General features: G+C 39.8%; 1 protein-coding gene across 1 annotated transcript in view; it reads right to left on the bottom strand.

The window, feature by feature from the left end:
- Positions 1-645: 645 nt before the first annotated feature.
- The window catches only part of LOC142499723 (NADP-dependent alcohol dehydrogenase-like), an 89,297-nt gene continuing 69,171 nt past the window's right edge, over positions 646-20,771 (bottom strand). Inside the window, exons 6-14 of the mRNA XM_075609529.1 lie at positions 20,405-20,665; positions 19,452-19,587; positions 17,965-18,103; positions 11,714-11,857; positions 9,822-10,038; positions 5,127-5,387; positions 4,174-4,309; positions 2,687-2,825; positions 646-1,126 (exon numbers count right to left, since the gene is read on the bottom strand). Of these exons, the coding sequence (XP_075465644.1) occupies positions 1,102-1,126; positions 2,687-2,825; positions 4,174-4,309; positions 5,127-5,387; positions 9,822-10,038; positions 11,714-11,857; positions 17,965-18,103; positions 19,452-19,587; positions 20,405-20,665 (1,458 nt within the window). The 3' untranslated portion in view covers positions 646-1,101. The remainder of the gene's footprint in view (positions 1,127-2,686; positions 2,826-4,173; positions 4,310-5,126; positions 5,388-9,821; positions 10,039-11,713; positions 11,858-17,964; positions 18,104-19,451; positions 19,588-20,404; positions 20,666-20,771) is intronic.

Genomic DNA, 20,771 nt, shown 5'->3' with positions numbered 1-20,771 from the left:
ATAAACCTTATTTTTGTTTATGGTTTCTTTTTACCTAGCTGCACTCCAAAAATTAGAGTGCTAACTCTTTCCTAACGCAAGTTATCCACTTAATTGAAGGGGCTCTGTGATGTGGATTGTCAAAAGTTAGTCCTTGGTAGTCAGACATCACGATATCAAGGCTCTCCACAGGATGAGGGTCTTGGCAGAGAAGCAGTTCTCAGCAAAGATATAAAACTGGAAGACAGGAAACACCCTCCAAGCACATCAGCCATAGGCAGTCTTATGGTCAGTGCTGCATATAGGGCAAGTGAAATGAGTATGCTGAATACCTGTAATGGAGATAAACCCCAAAATCAGATTGTTTAGCCAGATTCATGACCTGGGCCATATTGGGAAACACAGATCAAGTAGTTTCCTCTTGAAATTAGCATACATTTTAAAATGGCAACTAGTGTAATGCTTATACATTTTTTATTGTTGTGTTATAGATGGTGACTATAAAAGTAGTGTGATGTTTTATAGTCATTGCTTGGTTCTTACAATTCTACCTGTTTGGGATATAAGACCAAGAATGGTGATGAGATGATGAGAATCTGGTTTAATTAATTAAAATAAGACCATAAGGAGTAATAATAAGCAGGGAGACATTTGTATTTCCTTTATTTTCCTTTATTCACTTTACCATTAATATTACAACAAAAAAGATAACTTTTTTTTTTAAACTTGTTTTTACAACAGAATCAATATAGAAAAATTATGTTTTGGACAAATTTAAATAAAATTTACTGCCGGATAAATGTGTGTATGAAACGTAGAACTATGGCTTACTAAAACTACTATAGTTATGCTAAAATGCCGAAATTATACAACCAAACTTATTTTATTATGAGATGGACTGGGATCTGATATTAAAACTACTGTAATGATCCTAAACACTCATTTATTCTGAGTATTATAGTAAATATAATATAAATCTTAAATTTCCAAGAGTTGTACAGTTTGGGATTAACAAGAGACTCTGTTCATTTTCTGTTGGTAAAATGATTGAGAATGAATGATAAAGAAGCAAATAAAGGGAACACCACACCAGCGGACATCACAGGACTACTGGTAGGGAACTTAGAACAGCAAAATGTTACAAGCACTAAAAGAAAAGGAACAATAAAAAAAAAGATGAATTAAAAATCGTAGAATTAACATGATAAACTTGAAGAATTCAATTATTAAATGGAGACTTAGGACTTCTATTTTCCTCCACACAATTTATGTTTACCTAGAGAATGTACTTCTCTCAAAACATGGTCAAATATGGTTAGAGGCTTGCAGAGGATCAGTTTTAAGCTGCGCTTATAGTGCCGGCGACGCGACGTCGCCTGAAAACAAAAGCATTGACACCGTCGCAAGCGCTTATAGTAAGCGCAACGTGACAGCAGTGACGGCGGAGACCAAAAATTTGGAAGCCGATAAAATGTGATTTTTCAGAGGCTGTCGCCACACGTGACAGCCTCTGAACCAATCAATGGCCAGTTCGCCAGCGACGTCGCAGAAAGTTAAATTATAACTTTTGCGGGTGACGACGGCGATGGGTGACATCACCCGTCGCGTCGCCATCGCGCGCACTATAAGTGCTGCCTAATTCTTCTGCTAGTTTACTGTGCAATTTGCTTTTAATAAACTGTACCGTAGTCAACTACTGTGGCTAGAAGGATTGTGTGCTAGAATAAGAGTGCAATTAGATAACAGTTGTACATTTTTTGAGTCATTTATTTGGATTTGTGATCTGCTAGATTTTTACAACAGATATTCACCAAAGAAATGTTTGAGGTCTGTGGAAATGTGCTTCTAATCACCAGTGTTTGCCATTTACTACAAGAGTAACATTAGGTGTTACAATGTAGTCCAAAATATAATTTGTTTTCGTAAGAGTTGAAAAGGATTGTGGCCACAATATATTAAACAATATTATACTTTTAAAGCCATTTGCACTCATCTGTATCACTCATTGTATGAGCAACAGCTTTATTTACTATTGAATCGGTGGTAAGATACCATAGGGAACGTTGAACATTTCACTTTTTTAAATAATTCAATTCTACGGTACTTGGATTTTCATTCCTGCTTTCTATTAAAATGTTTGATAACATACACATACAGAGATTACTTTTTTAAATTGAAAATAAACAGTGTTTAAAATAGATTGTGAAGCCTTTTAGTAGAAAAATGAGAGGTTCATCTATAAAGAACTCTTACGGTATGTTAGTCCTCTAGAAGGTATCAGAAACCTACAGTGATGATACATAGAAAAGCCTGGGTAGGGTGTGTTATTGTTACCCCACATCCAATTTACATCACATTTCTCAAAAGTGAAACAACAAAGCTCTGTTCTATGTTATTTAATTTGGCCTGTGTTACAGTACTTCCCATTTGCAAATAATTGTGGCCAAAATGTCGCAGAGCAACGGTGGGATTCATCTATAACAATTATATTGTCTGTTGTCTGACTACTTGAATTTTACAATATTACAATAAGACCCATAGTCTGACCGGCTTGATATGTAGCAATATTTTGTTTAAAACATTTTCTTTTTGCCATTAATTACTAAGGAAATTAGATACAGGTAAAGGTACCAAGAAAAACATGTCTGTTATAGGGAAGGAAAAAAAAATCTACAATTTATTTATTTATAAATAAAAATCTACTTACCCTGTACAACTGCGGTGCAGTTCAAATGCATAATTAATTTTCTCTAATGGAACTGTTTGGGTCACCAAGCAATCAAGATCAAATTTGTTTGCCATGTAATCAGAAACTAACTTGGAAACATGATCTTTACTTTTCCAACCTGGATAATGGATGACAGTTCTCTATCACCACAGTATCTTTGCTGGGTTGTTAATATAATATTATGGTTAGAAATGGTGTACAGTTCTATATAACAAGTGAAAAGGTTTCTAGTTGGGGCTGACACATTTTTCTACTAGTGGATATAAAAGCAAGTGGATGAGCTTTCCTGCTACTGCTCATTACAATCTTGGCTAAGGGCACATTACAATCAGAGTTGTTGTATGTTATGCTCAAACATGTCTTCCATACCATCCCTTACCTTCAGAATTCCTCACTCTGTTCTGTCACAACAATGCATTTTTTCCCTGTAGAGTTCCTTTCTCCTGAGACAACACATTGCAACTTTACCTGTCTACCCACCTGTCTATCCTTTTTTTTTAAAGCAATATTCAGGTGGCTTCTTGAAAGGGTTCCCCTAGAGCTGCTCGCCTCTGCACAGAACCAGTGTGCTATCGGTTAATGACTGCATTTCCTTACTGCTATGTGTTTCGTCAACTCCGCCCACTGGAATATTAATGACCCAGGAGGATAAAGGACTTTGAAACTACAGCAAAATAAATCTGAACTCCTTCAGTCTACATCTGCCCCCCCCCACCCCCAAGCAGACAGCCTTTGGCGCAGCTGAAGTGTATTCAAAGGGTGTGAGCCATTTGCTGCCATTCGCTGATGTTTGGTAATGTTAAAGGGTAATGGTGGAAACTCCCCAGCCCTCTCACCGCCTGTACCCAAAGTTTCAACTTACCTGGCCTTATAGATTGTAATCTCCTTGAGGCAGGGCCACTTCTAACACATTACAGGCTTATCTTACCTCTTCTAACACAATTGTAACCTTGTCTGTAAATATTACGTATGCCCACAATCATATCTCTAACTGTCCATGAAATGTCTGTGAATTGAATGTATAACCTCTGTTCATTTAATGTAACCAAGTATTGTTATCATAACTCTATGCCCAGGACATACTTTAAAACGATAGGCAACTGTCAATGTATTACTTCCTGGTAAAACATTGTATAAATAAATAAATTATTCAACTAAATAGCTAGAATTGATACTATTTTTTATATAGTTTTTATTTAACTTTAAACAAACAAAAGGGTGTTGTCTATCTTGTTCCTTACAAAGCACAGTGTCTAGCACAGATCATATTAGAGAAGAGTGGAACCTTTAAGTAAGGTTTATGGGTAGTTTTATAATGATATTTAACCATTAGGCGAGCTTCCGGGTTGCATGTATACATTTTAATATAAACCTGCAATGTTTGTTGCTCATTATTGTAACGTATCTAGTTGCAAATTCAGAGCATTGATGTCTAAATAAATGACATTTTATTCTCTATGCCGTACCTCCAAATATAGATCCCATCAAGGTACGTCCTGTGAGTAATATCATAGGATCAATAGAGAGTTTTTCAGTTGGATGAGTCAACCCAAGTAACACAGTGACCCCACTTCCAAAGTGTGTGGATTCAAGCGCAGTTATCTGAAGACAAATGTCAAAAGATTATGAAATGTACTACTGCATAATTATAAAGATTTGTACACATTAATTGGGTTTCTGTTTCTTTTTGTTCTACGTGATAGGTGTTTGATGACAGTGCATGTAAATGTGTGCTCTAGATCACAGAAATACAATTTCTGCATACACTAAACAGGGAGAAAATCAAGTACACTTTTTAGAGGAATCGATTGAGCTCAGCTTAAAGTTGGGCTTGTAAAGTTTTCATTTTATGATGAACAAATTATTCATGTAAAGAACCAGGAAGTAGATAATGAGGATTATAATGTTATTACCGTAAACAATATTTTCTTAAAAAAATAGAAACAAAGAAGGATTAATAAATATGATGTGTGCTTTACAGGGAACATTGAGGAACCAAATGGTGTAAATAGAAAGAATATTATTTGCTGCTTTTTGTAATATGAACCATTCCAAGAAGTCACCTTTAAATATTTAGAATTGTAAACATATGTAATGTTTTCGGTGAGTAGACCGACAAACAGTGAATTCCAAATTCAGGTAAAAATATGTCTAAACAAGAATAGAAAAAGGAGTTTGGTCAAATGTACAGCAAAACACATACTATAACAAATAAGCCATTTGATCTCAAATTATCATTCACCAGTACTGTTCAACGAGGTTTTCAAAGGTGCACAATTAGAATGTATTTTATTTATAGAAGAAGGGTCACAAGAGTATTGCAATATAATTTGGATATATGTAAAGACAAAGTAATCTGTGGTTATTCCCAGATAGATGTGGATTTTACACTAGCCTTTCAATCAACTTTTTTTCTTACCTTTATATCAATTTGTCCAGCGCATTCAAAGGAATAGTCCACTCCCCCATTAGTCATTTCCCTAATGACCTCCTGAATGGGTTTATCGTAGTCCTTAGGGCTCAAGCACTCAGTAGCTCCTAATAGCATGGCTTTTGGAAAATTTTCCTTGTGGAAGCCAATCCCAATGATACGAGCAGCTCCAGAGACTTTGCAACCAATTATGGCTGAAAGTCCGACAACACCTAATCCGAACACAGCACAGGTAGAACCAGGCGTAACCTGAGAAGATATACATTTATAGAAATATCTTGGATACAGAACGTAACAGGTGTAATTTCAGCCACAAACACGATATGTCTGGAAATGCCTAACGCGTTGCATGGTGGTGGCTCTTTATTTGAATTGACTGCTTGCCAACATTGGGCATGGTTTCTGCATTATGAGAGCTGCTGTAACATGACTACATCTGTACATAGGGGCATATTGATTCAAATACTTTGTCTTTTCTTTTGAACATTACTATCACATTGGAGTCCCTGAAACTCAATTTCAAAGCAAAAAAGCAACATATTTCTCAGATTTATGTCCTTTAAATCGATCACATACAGTACTTACCAGATATAGGCTAATTTGAAGGTGTGCCATATCGACTACATTCCCTGAAGTACACAATCACCTTTCACTATCTGTGTGTTTGAAATCACCTCTCTTTCTGACATGTACATTATAAATTCCAAACAATTACAAATTACATGCTTTGGGTAATTTTATACATTGTATCTATCACAAGTATAAAAGCCAGCACTATAACTCTGGGCCTAAGAAAATGGCGCCATTGCCCTCAAAAAAGGGATTGATGACAGTTATGCATGTGTTTCTATCACATATTTTTATGACATTATTTTGCAATTAAGTGGCTTGTATTATTTCTACTTTGTTTTATACTTTAGATACTGTAATTTAGCTCAGTTTAGAATAAGTTGCAATTAAGCTTTGGAGCCTATTTATCTTCTGGTTGTAAAACTAGAACAAAATTGGTGCCACTAAAAAGACAGCAGTAAATTTGTTAAAGAAATGACATCCAATTGAAAGCATTAGAGAAGTTTTCCTTTGATGAATCTTGTGCAGTTATTTTTTTACTCCAGGATTGCCCCAGTTACGCATCCGGGAGTCTGACCCGTGTTATGTTTAGTTCCAGTGGCCAACTGAATCCAGAGATAGTTACTGGTGTTACCCATGACATTAATGGGCCTCTCTGGAGTGGTGATAACAATTCAGGTGCAGAGCAAGCATGGAGAATCTCCAGAACCAGCTCCAGATGGTGAGTATTTCGCATCCCTGTTGTTGAGCTATGGAGGAGATTGTCCAGTTGGAATCTTCATCCCCTGATTGTGACCGGAGATAGGATTTGTGGATTCCATGTGGAAGACAGTTGAGAAAGGGAATTGTTTGTACCCATGTTTCTGGAGCCTGTGAGCTCAAAAGTCTATTAATCGATGCATAGTTTGTGAGTGCATTGATTTAATCTTTTCATTTACGTAAAGTATTTGACAGAATTACACTAAATTGCCATTTCATCTTTTTCATGTGTAAATTTCCTGGAGGAATATCCTGACCCTTCTATACATCATCACATGAACATCTGTTGCCCATTCTGATTCACTAATGCTGAAAAGGGCCGGGAATGTGTGAGTGCCTCTGACACTGGTTTACTGGTTTCTCTAATATTGTGAGTATACTGTGTTGCACTATATTGTGTTATTTCCTTCCCCCCGCCCCACCCCCTATACCATTTGAGAGGAGTGCTCCTATTCTGTTCTAATATATGATGTATTTATCTGTGTTAATGTTTCCTCCAGGAAATTAAAAATGATCGCCAAATCTTACAGGTCCTGTGGGCTAATATTAAGTCACAACATAATCCATTGTTGTTCCCTATTGGGGGGCCATTTAAATGTCCAGGAAAAATACAGATAAGTGGTAAGTAATTCTGTAATTTGGGTGTCACTGAATCAAATATGAATGCTGTTTAGCGCTGAATACTGTAAATAAATAAATAATAATAATAATAAATTAATACAATATATATGTGTAACACACTCCCCTCCCCACTCTGGAGGATGTTGCTGTGTTACATGTGTTGTTGTGCTGGGAAACCTGCAAGGGCCCAGGAGATGCTGAGTAGTCTGCGTTGTAGTGGAAACCAGGACAGGCTTTTGATGAGTTCACAGTTTATTGTTGCAGACACTGTAGATGTTCTTACACAGCAGATGCATGATGGTCAGAGGATCCCTGGCCTCTGGATGGTGCTGGCTCTCTGTTAATGGAGACCTCTTGATCTTTCCTGGCCAGCCAGCCCATGAGCGACTGACTGGCCTGTCCCTCTCCCAGCCGGGAGGAGACCGGCCACACACCTCCACTCCCTAGCAGGGTTGGATGAGCACTGCTACAATTTGGCACTTCCTCCCTGAGCTCCAGAAGGGGAGGGCTCAAGGTCTGTACCCTGATAGGCTGTACACTGACCCCGAGTCACCACCACTTCTGTCACCACTCAGAGTAGCAGGAGGGGGGTCGAATGCCCACAGGATTGCCTGTCAAGCCTGTAGCTACAAAGGACTTACGTGACAGGAGGCAGAGAGGCAATCTGGACCAGCCATGTTACATATACATATACATATATATATATATACATATGTATATGTGTGTGTGTGTGTGTGTGTGTGTGTGTTATAAAGGCAGGATTGCTGCTTTAAACTGTCTACTATTTAATCTGCAATGTTTTATTATTGCCCTGTTATAAACAGAATTGGTCCACAATAAACTCTATCAAAGCCAATGAGATTTGAAAATGTTAAATATTAGTGTATTCTGCACACGTTTCATGTTGTATTCACGTCATAAAACTATCAAAACAGTTATAGATGTAGTGCAAGATTTATTTACTTTATTTATGCTTCTTAATGTTGTATTTTAAATGGATAATAGTAATTTGGGCCATTATTGTACTGTGTGTGTTAGGGGGCGGGTGGGGGGTGGAGTATTTATTTAAAATAAATCCCCGCGGGGATCACCCGGGGACACCCGCCTTCCTTGTATGAATGGTGTGCCTGAAAAATGTAAACAATGCTTTTTTGACAGTCTTCATTTCTTTTGCGCCAGCCTATAGCTGGCACGAAAATCTGGCGTGCTTTTAAAGCAAGATCGAGTTATCACTGTTTAGTGAATCACACTGACTGGCAAAAAACGGCGCGTTTGCCGCTTTTTGCCTGATCGGACGTGTTTTTTTCACAGGGCAGAAAAATGCCTTTTAAGGCCGATAAAGCGCTGTTATCACTGCTTAGTGAATCACGCAACAGGCTGTATCGGCCTTAAAAGCCACTTCTCGCTCTTTAAAGCAGTTATCACAGGTTAGTGCATCGCCCTCTAAGTATGTAAATATTCGATAGAAAATTCCTAAAGATTGTTGTAATCTACAGATACAATCTAATAACTGCCAGGAGATGGGGAGGATTGGAGACACGTGCTAACTCCCACTCTGATCCATATACAGAATCTTTTCAGTACAAACTATATGCACTTTTTTTACACCTTCATAAAGCTCTCAAACATGGAGCTTTATTGATTATCAGTTGTTTTTAACATACATCTATCTACACATTAAATATCGTCGTGAGCATGGTGCTGCAACTTGTGTCTTGGATGGCAATGATCTATAAAAGATCAAATATCAAAGAGTCCATGTAAGCAATTGTGGCAATAATAACATGGATAATTTGTAATCATCTATAATCGGAGTGTATAACTCATGGATTCACAATTTTCTTTAGTTAAATGCCCCAATATCGATATCTATATTAAGTCCATTTGGAACTAAAGTCGTCCGCGTATAAATCCAGAATGTCTCTTTCTGGCATAATCTCAAAAGTCTAACACCTCCTCTCCAACTAGCAGGTACAACCTCAATTCCTCTGTAAATTAGTCCTGTTGGATTACCTGCATGCACTAAACTGAAATGTCTCGACACATTGAGCGTGATAAGTTTCTTCTTAATGTTGCTCATGTGCTCCAGTATGCGGACCCTCAATAGACTTGAGGTACGTCCCACATACTGGAGTCCACATGGGCATTCCAATAGATATACAACAAATGTTGTTCTGTAATTAATAAGTGCTTAATATTAAAGCCCTCTCCTGTGGCATGGGACAAAAAATGTCCTCCTTGTTGTGCCTTTTGAACTGTGGTACCGCACATGAGCCTGGATAGGACCAACGGCATTAAAAGACTGAGTTATCTACAGAGAATCAGATAGAAAGCTTGGAAAGGAACAACCCAAAGAAACCAGATTCAACCCTTTTATTTACACATGGCCGTGTGAGTATTATCAATAGTATCATTATATCGCTATCACTGCAGCTACACTACCATCTGTGATATCTTGTTGGATATCCTGTCTATTTATCATAAGTATATTTTGTGTTTATATATCATCTGTTGTATGATCTGACCCTGTGCTCCTCTACTCTTTCTATCTATACAGTTTTTTTTTATATGTTATAACTTTCTATATTTATATAATACAATGTAGAATGTAAAGGATATTTTGCTAAGAGATCTATGTGCATAATTTGGGAAATACGAATTACAGAATATTAATTTTTCTTATGGTTTGATATATCATAGATTTTCAAATTGTGAGATTATCGTATTAATTACCTTGGCAGTATTAATAGCAGCACCATATCCAGTTGAAAATCCACAGCCAATAAGGCAGACTTCAATAGGGGCATCAGCATTAATTTTGGTGACACACATTTCAGTTACGACAGTGTATTCCGTAAAAGTGCTGGTGCTTAGAAAGTTGTGGATCTTCTTGCCTCTACAAGTAAACCTGCTGGTGTTGTCATCCATAAGCCCCGTTTTGTTAATAAAACTGTTAGACAAACATATTATAAAACAGATTAGTGCATGTAGAAACAGAAAATCCGTCTCTAAAGGACACACTTACAGCTACAAGTGCCTAATCCATTATAATGTAGAGTGTGAAAAGGAGCATAAATGGAGTTTAACATGCCTAATACGGAGGTATATGTAAGGGTGGAATCGGGTGCAGACCCGCACTACCTGACGGTGAAGCCAGTGGAGAGAGGATGATCTACGGCAAATCAGCTGTGGCTGCAATAAACACCCTGGGGGTCATGCACTAAGCTCCGTTAAGTCGTTTCAAACAAAGTGCTCTTAGAACGTTATATTGCGCTGAACACGATGAACTAAGCCACACAAACAGGCACTTTGCGTTCATAAACAGACTTTTTTCAAGAAATATTTCTAAGTCCAACTTTGCTTGTTCGTTACCCTGTTTGCGTTAAATACTGCACTTAAGCGGGATGCACTAAGCTACGTAACCTTAGCGTACACGAAAGTTGCGTTCAACAGAACACGTCAGCTCAAGGTAGAAGCAAAAAAAGCTGGACTTTGAAAAATGTCTTGCTTTACATTTTTGCATGCGCAACACCCATACAACAGGCTGGCGGGTGTCCCCGGCTGACCCCGCGGGGGTCCCCGAGGGAGGCGGGGGTCGCGCGGGTGTCCCCGGCTGACCCCGCGGCCGTCCCGGGGTACCGCGGGCCTGCGGTACCAATGTTGTGCCTACAAAAATACTAAACATTATTTCTAACTAAATACACCCCTCTAACACATACAGTACAATAATGTGCAAAATAACTATTATCCAGATATGGATAATAGAGTATTTGCCCATTATTATTAAACACTGCATTAGCATACCTAAATAAAGTCAATAAAAACAGTAGCCAGCTAATCCAATGAATTAAAGCAGTAACAACATCAACAATGAGTTAATTAAACCATTAACCAATGAAACCAATTAATTCCTAAACCAACTCAAAATGAATAGTAACACTAACCAATCAAACCAATGAATTACTAGGGCGGAGGGGTGGGTGGGTGGGGGGGGGGGGGGTTCGTGTATTGATGTTTGTTAAATCTTTTTTTAATATACATGTGTTTCATAGTGTAGATGTGCAGAGGGTCTCCGGAGCTGAACCACATTGGTTTCAGGTCCGAGGACCCCCTACTTCAGGAGATACAGGCCCCGTTATTGGGTGCCGGTATCCCATGCACTTTCAAGCGTCCGCGTCACGTGACCGGGACATTGAAATTCTGTAGGGGATACCGGCACCCCATAACGGGGCCTGTATCTCCTGTAGTAGGGGGTCCTCGGACCTGAAACCAATGCTGTTCAGCTCCTGAGACCCCCTGCTCATGTACACTATAATTCAAATGTATTTATTTAGTGTATGATCGCCTGTAACAGCCTTGCATGGAGATGGCAAATCTCCATGCAAATGTTACATGCGGCTTATTTTTCTTTCAGCTAGCGTACGTGAAGTTTAAGAACGCTAGCTGTGGGTGTTTTGAGCACGTACGTTAAAAAATGGGCTCAAGGCCTTAGTAAATCGCGTCCCTGACCTCACTTTTTAACGGACGTGCTTTTTTTGAACATCAGAAAGCAAACCCATTGAGCTTAGTGCACAGCCCCCCCTGTTCCAACCAAATGTCCGGTATGGAGTACACCATGTACTCACAATAGATTACCGCTCCCCTTGCCTCCTTGCTTTGCGGTGCACCTGTAGTAGGTGTTCAGCTTCTCTCCATGGCGTCTCTCCGATCGGCAAAACGAAGCACAAATAGGATGCTCAGAAGACAAGCCGCCCCTGATAGAAACTGAACTAACCAGCGAAAAAGTGATGAAAAAACTTTTAAACTACATATAACGGATACTGATCTACAGACAAAAAAGAGACCTCATCCCACGCATTTCAAGCAACAACTGCTCTTCTCAATGAGTATGGTAACAGAGGGGGGAGGGTACTATTTAAACCTCTCCTCCAATAATTCTAATCAGTGTCAAACACCTGAAAAACTTAATACATAACAAAGAAAATACTTAATTTGACATAATGGGTGACATAAGATGTTAAGGAATCGTAATAAAAATGATAATAATTGTTATGACTGGTGGATGGGGTGGCACTGACTGAAAAATATCTTGTAAAACGTTTATACGGTATAGGTATGATCAAAAACCTCATTGAGGGGTGACAAGCACCATTCATGAAGTTAATGCTGTCCACGTAATATAGTCAGAAACCATTAGACCACCCAGTCACCACCTGTCAAACCTGCAGCAGTTATACCACCAATCTCCAAAATTAGTGTGATATTGCTGCAATATGAAATAATATAAATGGCTGATATAAACATGAATAGAGATAGTAAATTCACACCAGGAGTTAATGCAAAGAGTAAACATAAGGTATCAATGGATATCAAATCCTAGATAATCAAAAACTCGAATAAATCTTTCAGTGTACAGAACAGATATTAAGCTATAACAAATCTACTGATGGATGATACACATTAAACAAATGCATACAGTAGACCAGACATTCCTGTCTCCCTAATTTCCTTCCCCTCCCCTTTCCCCTCTGCCCCCTCCCACCTCCCCTACCCCTTCCCCTACCCCCTTCTGGTTTTGGTTGGACATTTACATGTTAAGTATATGAGTTGCATCTCTTTGGGCCAAATAGACCAAATTGATATTTAAATTTTTATAAACTCATAAATGCCTGGTCTACTGTATGCATTTGTATAATTTATATCATCCATCAGTAGATTTGTTTTAGCTTAATATCTGTTCTGTACACGGAAAGATTTATTCAGGTTTTTGACTATCTAGGATTTGATATGCATTGATACCTTATGTTAACTCTTAAATGCCTGGTCTACTGTATGCATTTGTATAATTTATATCATCCATCAGTAGATTTGTTTTAGCTTAATATCTGTTCTGTACACGGAAAGATTTATTCAGGTTTTTGACTATCTAGGATTTGATATCCATTGCTACCTTATGTTAACTCTTTGCAGTACCTCCTGGTGTTCATTTATTCTGAAGCCAGGGTCACGTGTGATGTGTGAATTGCCCCAGATAGCATTAACTCAGCTCCCTTTCCAAATCACTCCAAGTCCTAAAATATTTCCTTCACTTTATTGGAAAAGCAGCAGTAAATACATGCACTTGTGGATGGTGTGCAGTAGTGATTTGTAGTTAGAAACAGGTACACTGGCGACACACTTTATTCGAGCTCGGCTAGTCCCACGAATTCGGGTATACTCGGGTGTATTGAGATTTGTGACTGTTTTCTGCCCGAGTGCATTGCGTTTTTTTCCAGGCAGGGATTGAAGCATTTTATTCCCGCTGGCTGCAATACTGCACAGTATATATATATATACTGCATTACAATTCATGAATTTATGCCATCTGGTAGACACGCGAAGCATTGCAACCTATTAAATCCTAATCATTATCATTTAACAGATCAGCCGCCCGTCAGCCAGGCATGAACCATGGCTGGGAAGGCAAACGCAACGGGGCTTGTCAGAGGTGAGGAGCGGCGCATTCCAGGTATCTGCCAGGTACATACTGGGTATTTGCTCGAATAAAGTGTGTCGCAGTAGTAGAAAGAGATGGCCTTGCCATAGGAGAGTAACAGAGATGGGTGCTGTACTCACTGTCTGCAGGGTGGAAAAGGAAGTGAGGAGCAATGTGGGTAAAAGGAATAGTCGGGACAGACTATCTGTGAACAAAACAGGGGGGAGGGCAGACTAGCCCATTCTGGTAAGGATCTCAGAGGCTGCAGTAGCAACTCACTGATTACATGCCCAGAGGCAAGAAATGCAACATTGTTACATATCACCCAGGCACAGTGTGTGTGTGCAAACTCCATGCAGCTGAAATAAGAACTGACAGGCAGAAGCTGCAAAGGAAAGAGGGGGGTGAAACAGGGATGTGATTCTTGTTCCATGACACTCCCCGTCTGGTATCTGGAGATACCACTATATTCTAGGTGTATGTGGAACATATGTGCAATATAACAACATAACAATGCAAAGATGATATCCACATAACGATGGGATACTGGCCGGTACCCCCAGCTAGAAGTCCTTCGCCATCTTGGTAAGGGAAGTAGGTGGATGCACAGCTCTAGGTTAACTTGATGCACCACAATGTCTTTGTGTAAAGGTCTCTTGCACTGTTTTCTTTCTACTTTTGAGAGAACAGTCCCTTTGACTCTGTAGTTTTCTCTACAGAGTGCATCACCTCGTGGATGTGCCAGTCGTGGTAGTTTGTCACCCTATCACCTGGCGTTTGGTGGAAGGAGATGGCCTTTGGCTCCTTGCAGAAGCGGATCAACGCCCCTGGAATACCGGTTATCAAGTCTGGTCCAGTGAGTAGTGCCCCGTTTAGAGAGGCTTCCTGGTGCTGAGCATTGGAGCTGAACATTACCCAGATCTGGCTGGGTTTCTGACGGTGGTGAACACCAGATGATGGGAGGTGCCGGCATTTTTACCTTCCTTCAGTGAAGGCGCTGGCTCTGCGTGTCCGCTAAGAAATCTCTTCCACGTGAAGACCACAATTTGATTCTTGGTCTCCGGCTCCCTTTGTGGGTTGCGGCAGAGCGAAGTGAGCCTAGAGATGGCAGGTTCTCTATTGTTCGGGAGGTGTCCTTTTGATGAATGGAATTGTAGTGGAGTCACCCAACTGCCTGGTCCGTCTTTGGAGAGCTCCTTGACTGTTAACCTCGGGAATCCTCTATCTTCCCTCGATGGTGTTTGCTTGTCGTCGTCCCTTGTTGTCTGGAACGCTGTGCACCGTAGGTCATCGGTGCATTCCTCTTGCACGAGAACATCTCCCCGTAGTTTGGTGAAACGCTTTTGTGTCTCTTTGTTAACTGCCATCAGGAGGTTATTTTCTCCCGGGACGTAACGAAGAACAGTCTCTTTTGCCCTAGTAAATCCCTTTATGAAATGTCTCTGTGACTGTCTCTTTTTAGACGTGTGAGAGGACAGTTTTTTTGACACTGTGGCTTCACCTGTAGGTCGCAATCTTTTGCGGCTATGCCAGCCGTGACAGCTGGCTGCTTTGTCGCTTGATACTCTGTGGAGAGGAACAACTGTACGTCTTAGCCGTGCCATTGCTCGCGGGAGGAGCGTCCGATTGTTTATTGTCTTTTGGACGATCCCTTTGTCGGTCACCTTTGGGAGGTTACTTTCTTCCTTCAGTGGAGTCGACTCATCATCCTTGGTTGTCTGAACCACTAAGCATCCTAGGCCATTGTCACATCCCCCTGATGTGAGGATGTTTTTGTTGATCTCAGGGGTATGACCTTGTCTCTTCTCTTCACTTGGCCCTCCTGTCACTTGGAGAAGGCCAAGACACGGTTCAGAGAGGGATGTGTGTCCACATTCTGTTATCACAGTTCTGCGGGCGTCAACATAGTCTTGTCCTTGCCCTTTGTCAGTGCATGCGCTGCCCACTATCACCCATCCTAGGTCAAGTCTTTGGGCGTATGGTGCGTTGTGGGGCCCGTTATGCTGTTTACAGACTTTATGTACCCTCATGATGTCCCTACCGAGCAGCAGCAAGATCTTGGCGCCTTTTTCTACCGGCAGGATGTAGTTGGCTATTCCTCTGAGGTGCGGGTAATGGTGTGCCACGTCTGGTGTGGGAATCTCGTCCCTGTTTGTGGCCATGTGGTTGCACTCGATGAGTGTGGGGGGAGCTATCTTCACTCTGTTATCCACTGAACATATGACGTAACCGCTTGCTCTTCTCCCTGTTGACTCAGTTGACCCTGCACAGGTTCTGAGTGTGTAGGGTGAGTCATTGTCTTGTAAGTTGAACAAGTTGAAGAACTCCGTCTTCGCCAATGATCTGTTGCTTTGGTCGTCGAGGATTGCATACATCCGAATAGCCTTCTCAGGTTGTCCCTGGGGGTGCACTTCGACAAGGCATATTTTGGAGCAGGACATTTTGTCGCTTTCTTTTCCGCAAACCTCGGTGATGTTGGCTCTCCTTCTCCTTCCTCCCCGCCATGCTCCGCTACGGAGGATGGGTTGTTGAGTTGGTGGAGTGTCAGCTCCTCTGGATGTCACTTTTGCACACTGTACATTTGATATCTTCTTTACAGTCTTTGGCTAGGTGAGTCGTGGAACCGCAGCACCTGAAGCAAACTCTGAATTCTCCAAGAAACCTCTTGCGTTCCTCTAGGGACTTCATCCTGAACCCAAAGCACTTGTTAAGTGGGTGTGGCTTCTTGTGTATGGGACATTCCCTGTTTGGGTCCCTTGGTTCCTCGTCTCCGGCGACCGACTGATCGGGAGTAGTTTGGGTCGTGGGAGGCACGTCCGTCCTGTGGACCGAGATGGGTGTTTGGGTGTTACCGTATCTCGCCACTGGTCTCTCATTCCTCAGGCTGCTTGAACTGTGTGTGGTTTGCGTACCCAAGATGAAACTGGGATTGTTCCTTGTCCTTGCCGCTTCGCGGATGAAGCTCAAGAAGAATGGGAATGGGGGGAAGGCGACTTGCTTCTCCCTTTTGTATTTGGAGCCTTGTGAAATCCACCTTTCTTAGAGGTTGAAGGGTAGCTTCTCCAGGACGGGTCTCACTCCACGAGCTGAGTCTAGGACGTTGAGACCTGTTAAGGAATGGTCTTTTCTTGCGACCTCCAGCTCTTGCAGCAGGTCTCCGAGCTCTCGTAGCTTCGAGTAGTCTCTAGTTCTGATCTTGGGAAAGCTGTCGATTCTTTTGAAGAGTGAATCCTTAACTGCTTCTGGGCTACCGTAGCACTCTTCTAGCCTTTCCCACACTAGGTCAAGGCCTACTTGGCCGTCGCCATCGCGCGCACTATAAGTGCTGCCTAATTCTTCTGCTAGTTTACTGTGCAATTTGCTTTTAATAAACTGTACCGTAGTCAACTACTGTGGCTAGAAGGATTGTGTGCTAGAATAAGAGTGCAATTAGATAACAGTTGTACATTTTTTGAGTCATTTATTTGGATTTGTGATCTGCTAGATTTTTACAACAGATATTCACCAAAGAAATGTTTGAGGTCTGTGGAAATGTGCTTCTAATCACCAGTGTTTGCCATTTACTACAAGAGTAACATTAGGTGTTACAATGTAGTCCAAAATATAATTTGTTTTCGTAAGAGTTGAAAAGGATTGTGGCCACAATATATTAAACAATATTATACTTTTAAAGCCATTTGCACTCATCTGTATCACTCATTGTATGAGCAACAGCTTTATTTACTATTGAATCGGTGGTAAGATACCATAGGGAACGTTGAACATTTCACTTTTTTAAATAATTCAATTCTACGGTACTTGGATTTTCATTCCTGCTTTCTATTAAAATGTTTGATAACATACACATACAGAGATTACTTTTTTAAATTGAAAATAAACAGTGTTTAAAATAGATTGTGAAGCCTTTTAGTAGAAAAATGAGAGGTTCATCTATAAAGAACTCTTACGGTATGTTAGTCCTCTAGAAGGTATCAGAAACCTACAGTGATGATACATAGAAAAGCCTGGGTAGGGTGTGTTATTGTTACCCCACATCCAATTTACATCACATTTCTCAAAAGTGAAACAACAAAGCTCTGTTCTATGTTATTTAATTTGGCCTGTGTTACAGTACTTCCCATTTGCAAATAATTGTGGCCAAAATGTCGCAGAGCAACGGTGGGATTCATCTATAACAATTATATTGTCTGTTGTCTGACTACTTGAATTTTACAATATTACAATAAGACCCATAGTCTGACCGGCTTGATATGTAGCAATATTTTGTTTAAAACATTTTCTTTTTGCCATTAATTACTAAGGAAATTAGATACAGGTAAAGGTACCAAGAAAAACATGTCTGTTATAGGGAAGGAAAAAAAAATCTACAATTTATTTATTTATAAATAAAAATCTACTTACCCTGTACAACTGCGGTGCAGTTCAAATGCATAATTAATTTTCTCTAATGGAACTGTTTGGGTCACCAAGCAATCAAGATCAAATTTGTTTGCCATGTAATCAGAAACTAACTTGGAAACATGATCTTTACTTTTCCAACCTGGATAATGGATGACAGTTCTCTATCACCACAGTATCTTTGCTGGGTTGTTAATATAATATTATGGTTAGAAATGGTGTACAGTTCTATATAACAAGTGAAAAGGTTTCTAGTTGGGGCTGACACATTTTTCTACTAGTGGATATAAAAGCAAGTGGATGAGCTTTCCTGCTACTGCTCATTACAATCTTGGCTAAGGGCACATTACAATCAGAGTTGTTGTATGTTATGCTCAAACATGTCTTCCATACCATCCCTTACCTTCAGAATTCCTCACTCTGTTCTGTCACAACAATGCATTTTTTCCCTGTAGAGTTCCTTTCTCCTGAGACAACACATTGCAACTTTACCTGTCTACCCACCTGTCTATCCTTTTTTTTTAAAGCAATATTCAGGTGGCTTCTTGAAAGGGTTCCCCTAGAGCTGCTCGCCTCTGCACAGAACCAGTGTGCTATCGGTTAATGACTGCATTTCCTTACTGCTATGTGTTTCGTCAACTCCGCCCACTGGAATATTAATGACCCAGGAGGATAAAGGACTTTGAAACTACAGCAAAATAAATCTGAACTCCTTCAGTCTACATCTGCCCCCCCCCACCCCCAAGCAGACAGCCTTTGGCGCAGCTGAAGTGTATTCAAAGGGTGTGAGCCATTTGCTGCCATTCGCTGATGTTTGGTAATGTTAAAGGGTAATGGTGGAAACTCCCCAGCCCTCTCACCGCCTGTACCCAAAGTTTCAACTTACCTGGCCTTATAGATTGTAATCTCCTTGAGGCAGGGCCACTTCTAACACATTACAGGCTTATCTTACCTCTTCTAACACAATTGTAACCTTGTCTGTAAATATTACGTATGCCCACAATCATATCTCTAACTGTCCATGAAATGTCTGTGAATTGAATGTATAACCTCTGTTCATTTAATGTAACCAAGTATTGTTATCATAACTCTATGCCCAGGACATACTTTAAAACGATAGGCAACTGTCAATGTATTACTTCCTGGTAAAACATTGTATAAATAAATAAATTATTCAACTAAATAGCTAGAATTGATACTATTTTTTATATAGTTTTTATTTAACTTTAAACAAACAAAAGGGTGTTGTCTATCTTGTTCCTTACAAAGCACAGTGTCTAGCACAGATCATATTAGAGAAGAGTGGAACCTTTAAGTAAGGTTTATGGGTAGTTTTATAATGATATTTAACCATTAGGCGAGCTTCCGGGTTGCATGTATACATTTTAATATAAACCTGCAATGTTTGTTGCTCATTATTGTAATGTATCTAGTTGCAAATTCAGAGCATTGATGTCTAAATAAATGACATTTTATTCTCTATGCCGTACCTCCAAATATAGATCCCATCAAGGTACGTCCTGTGAGTAATATCATAGGATCAATAGAGAGTTTTTCAGTTGGATGAGTCAACCCAAGTAACACAGTGACCCCACTTCCAAAGTGTGTGGATTCAAGCGCAGTTATCTGAAGACAAATGTCAAAAGATTATGAAATGTACTACTGCATAATTATAAAGATTTGTACACATTAATTGGGTTTCTGTTTCTTTTTGTTCTACGTGATAGGTGTTTGATGACAGTGCATGTAAATGTGTGCTCTAGATCACAGAAATACAATTTCTGCATACACTAAACAGGGAGAAAATCAAGTACACTTTTTAGAGGAATCGATTGAGCTCAGCTTAAAGTTGGGCTTGTAAAGTTTTCATTTTATGATGAACAAATTATTCATGTAAAGAACCAGGAAGTAGATAATGAGGATTATAATGTTATTACCGTAAACAATATTTTCTTAAAAAAATAGAAACAAAGAAGGATTAATAAATATGATGTGTGCTTTACAGGGAACATTGAGGAACCAAATGGTGTAAATAGAAAGAATATTATTTGCTGCTTTTTGTAATATGAACCATTCCAAGAAGTCACCTTTAAATATTTAGAATTGTAAACATATGTAATGTTTTCGGTGAGTAGACCGACAAACAGTGAATTCCAAATTCAGGTAAAAATATGTCTAAACAAGAATAGAAAAAGGAGTTTGGTCAAATGTACAGCAAAACACATACTATAACAAATAAGCCATTTGATCTCAAATTATCATTCACCAGTACTGTTCAACGAGGTTTTCAAAGGTGCACAATTAGAATGTATTTTATTTATAGAAGAAGGGTCACAAGAGTATTGCAATATAATTTGGATATATGTAAAGACAAAGTAATCTGTGGTTATTCCCAGATAGATGTGGATTTTACACTAGCCTTTCAATCAACTTTTTTTCTTACCTTTATATCAATTTGTCCAGCGCATTCAAAGGAATAGTCCACTCCCCCATTAGTCATTTCCCTAATGACCTCCTGAATGGGTTTATCGTAGTCCTTAGGGCTCAAGCACTCAGTAGCTCCTAATAGCATGGCTTTTGGAAAATTTTCCTTGTGGAAGCCAATCCCAATGATACGAGCAGCTCCAGAGACTTTGCAACCAATTATGGCTGAAAGTCCGACAACACCTAATCCGAACACAGCACAGGTAGAACCAGGCGTAACCTGAGAAGATATACATTTATAGAAATATCTTGGATACAGAACGTAACAGGTGTAATTTCAGCCACAAACACGATATGTCTGGAAATGCCTAACGCGTTGCATGGTG

The sequence above is a fragment of the Ascaphus truei genome, chromosome 1, assembly GCF_040206685.1.
Source record: "Ascaphus truei isolate aAscTru1 chromosome 1, aAscTru1.hap1, whole genome shotgun sequence".
Taxonomy (NCBI): domain Eukaryota; kingdom Metazoa; phylum Chordata; class Amphibia; order Anura; family Ascaphidae; genus Ascaphus; species Ascaphus truei.
This window is presented reverse-complemented; position numbering and strand designations above follow the sequence as displayed.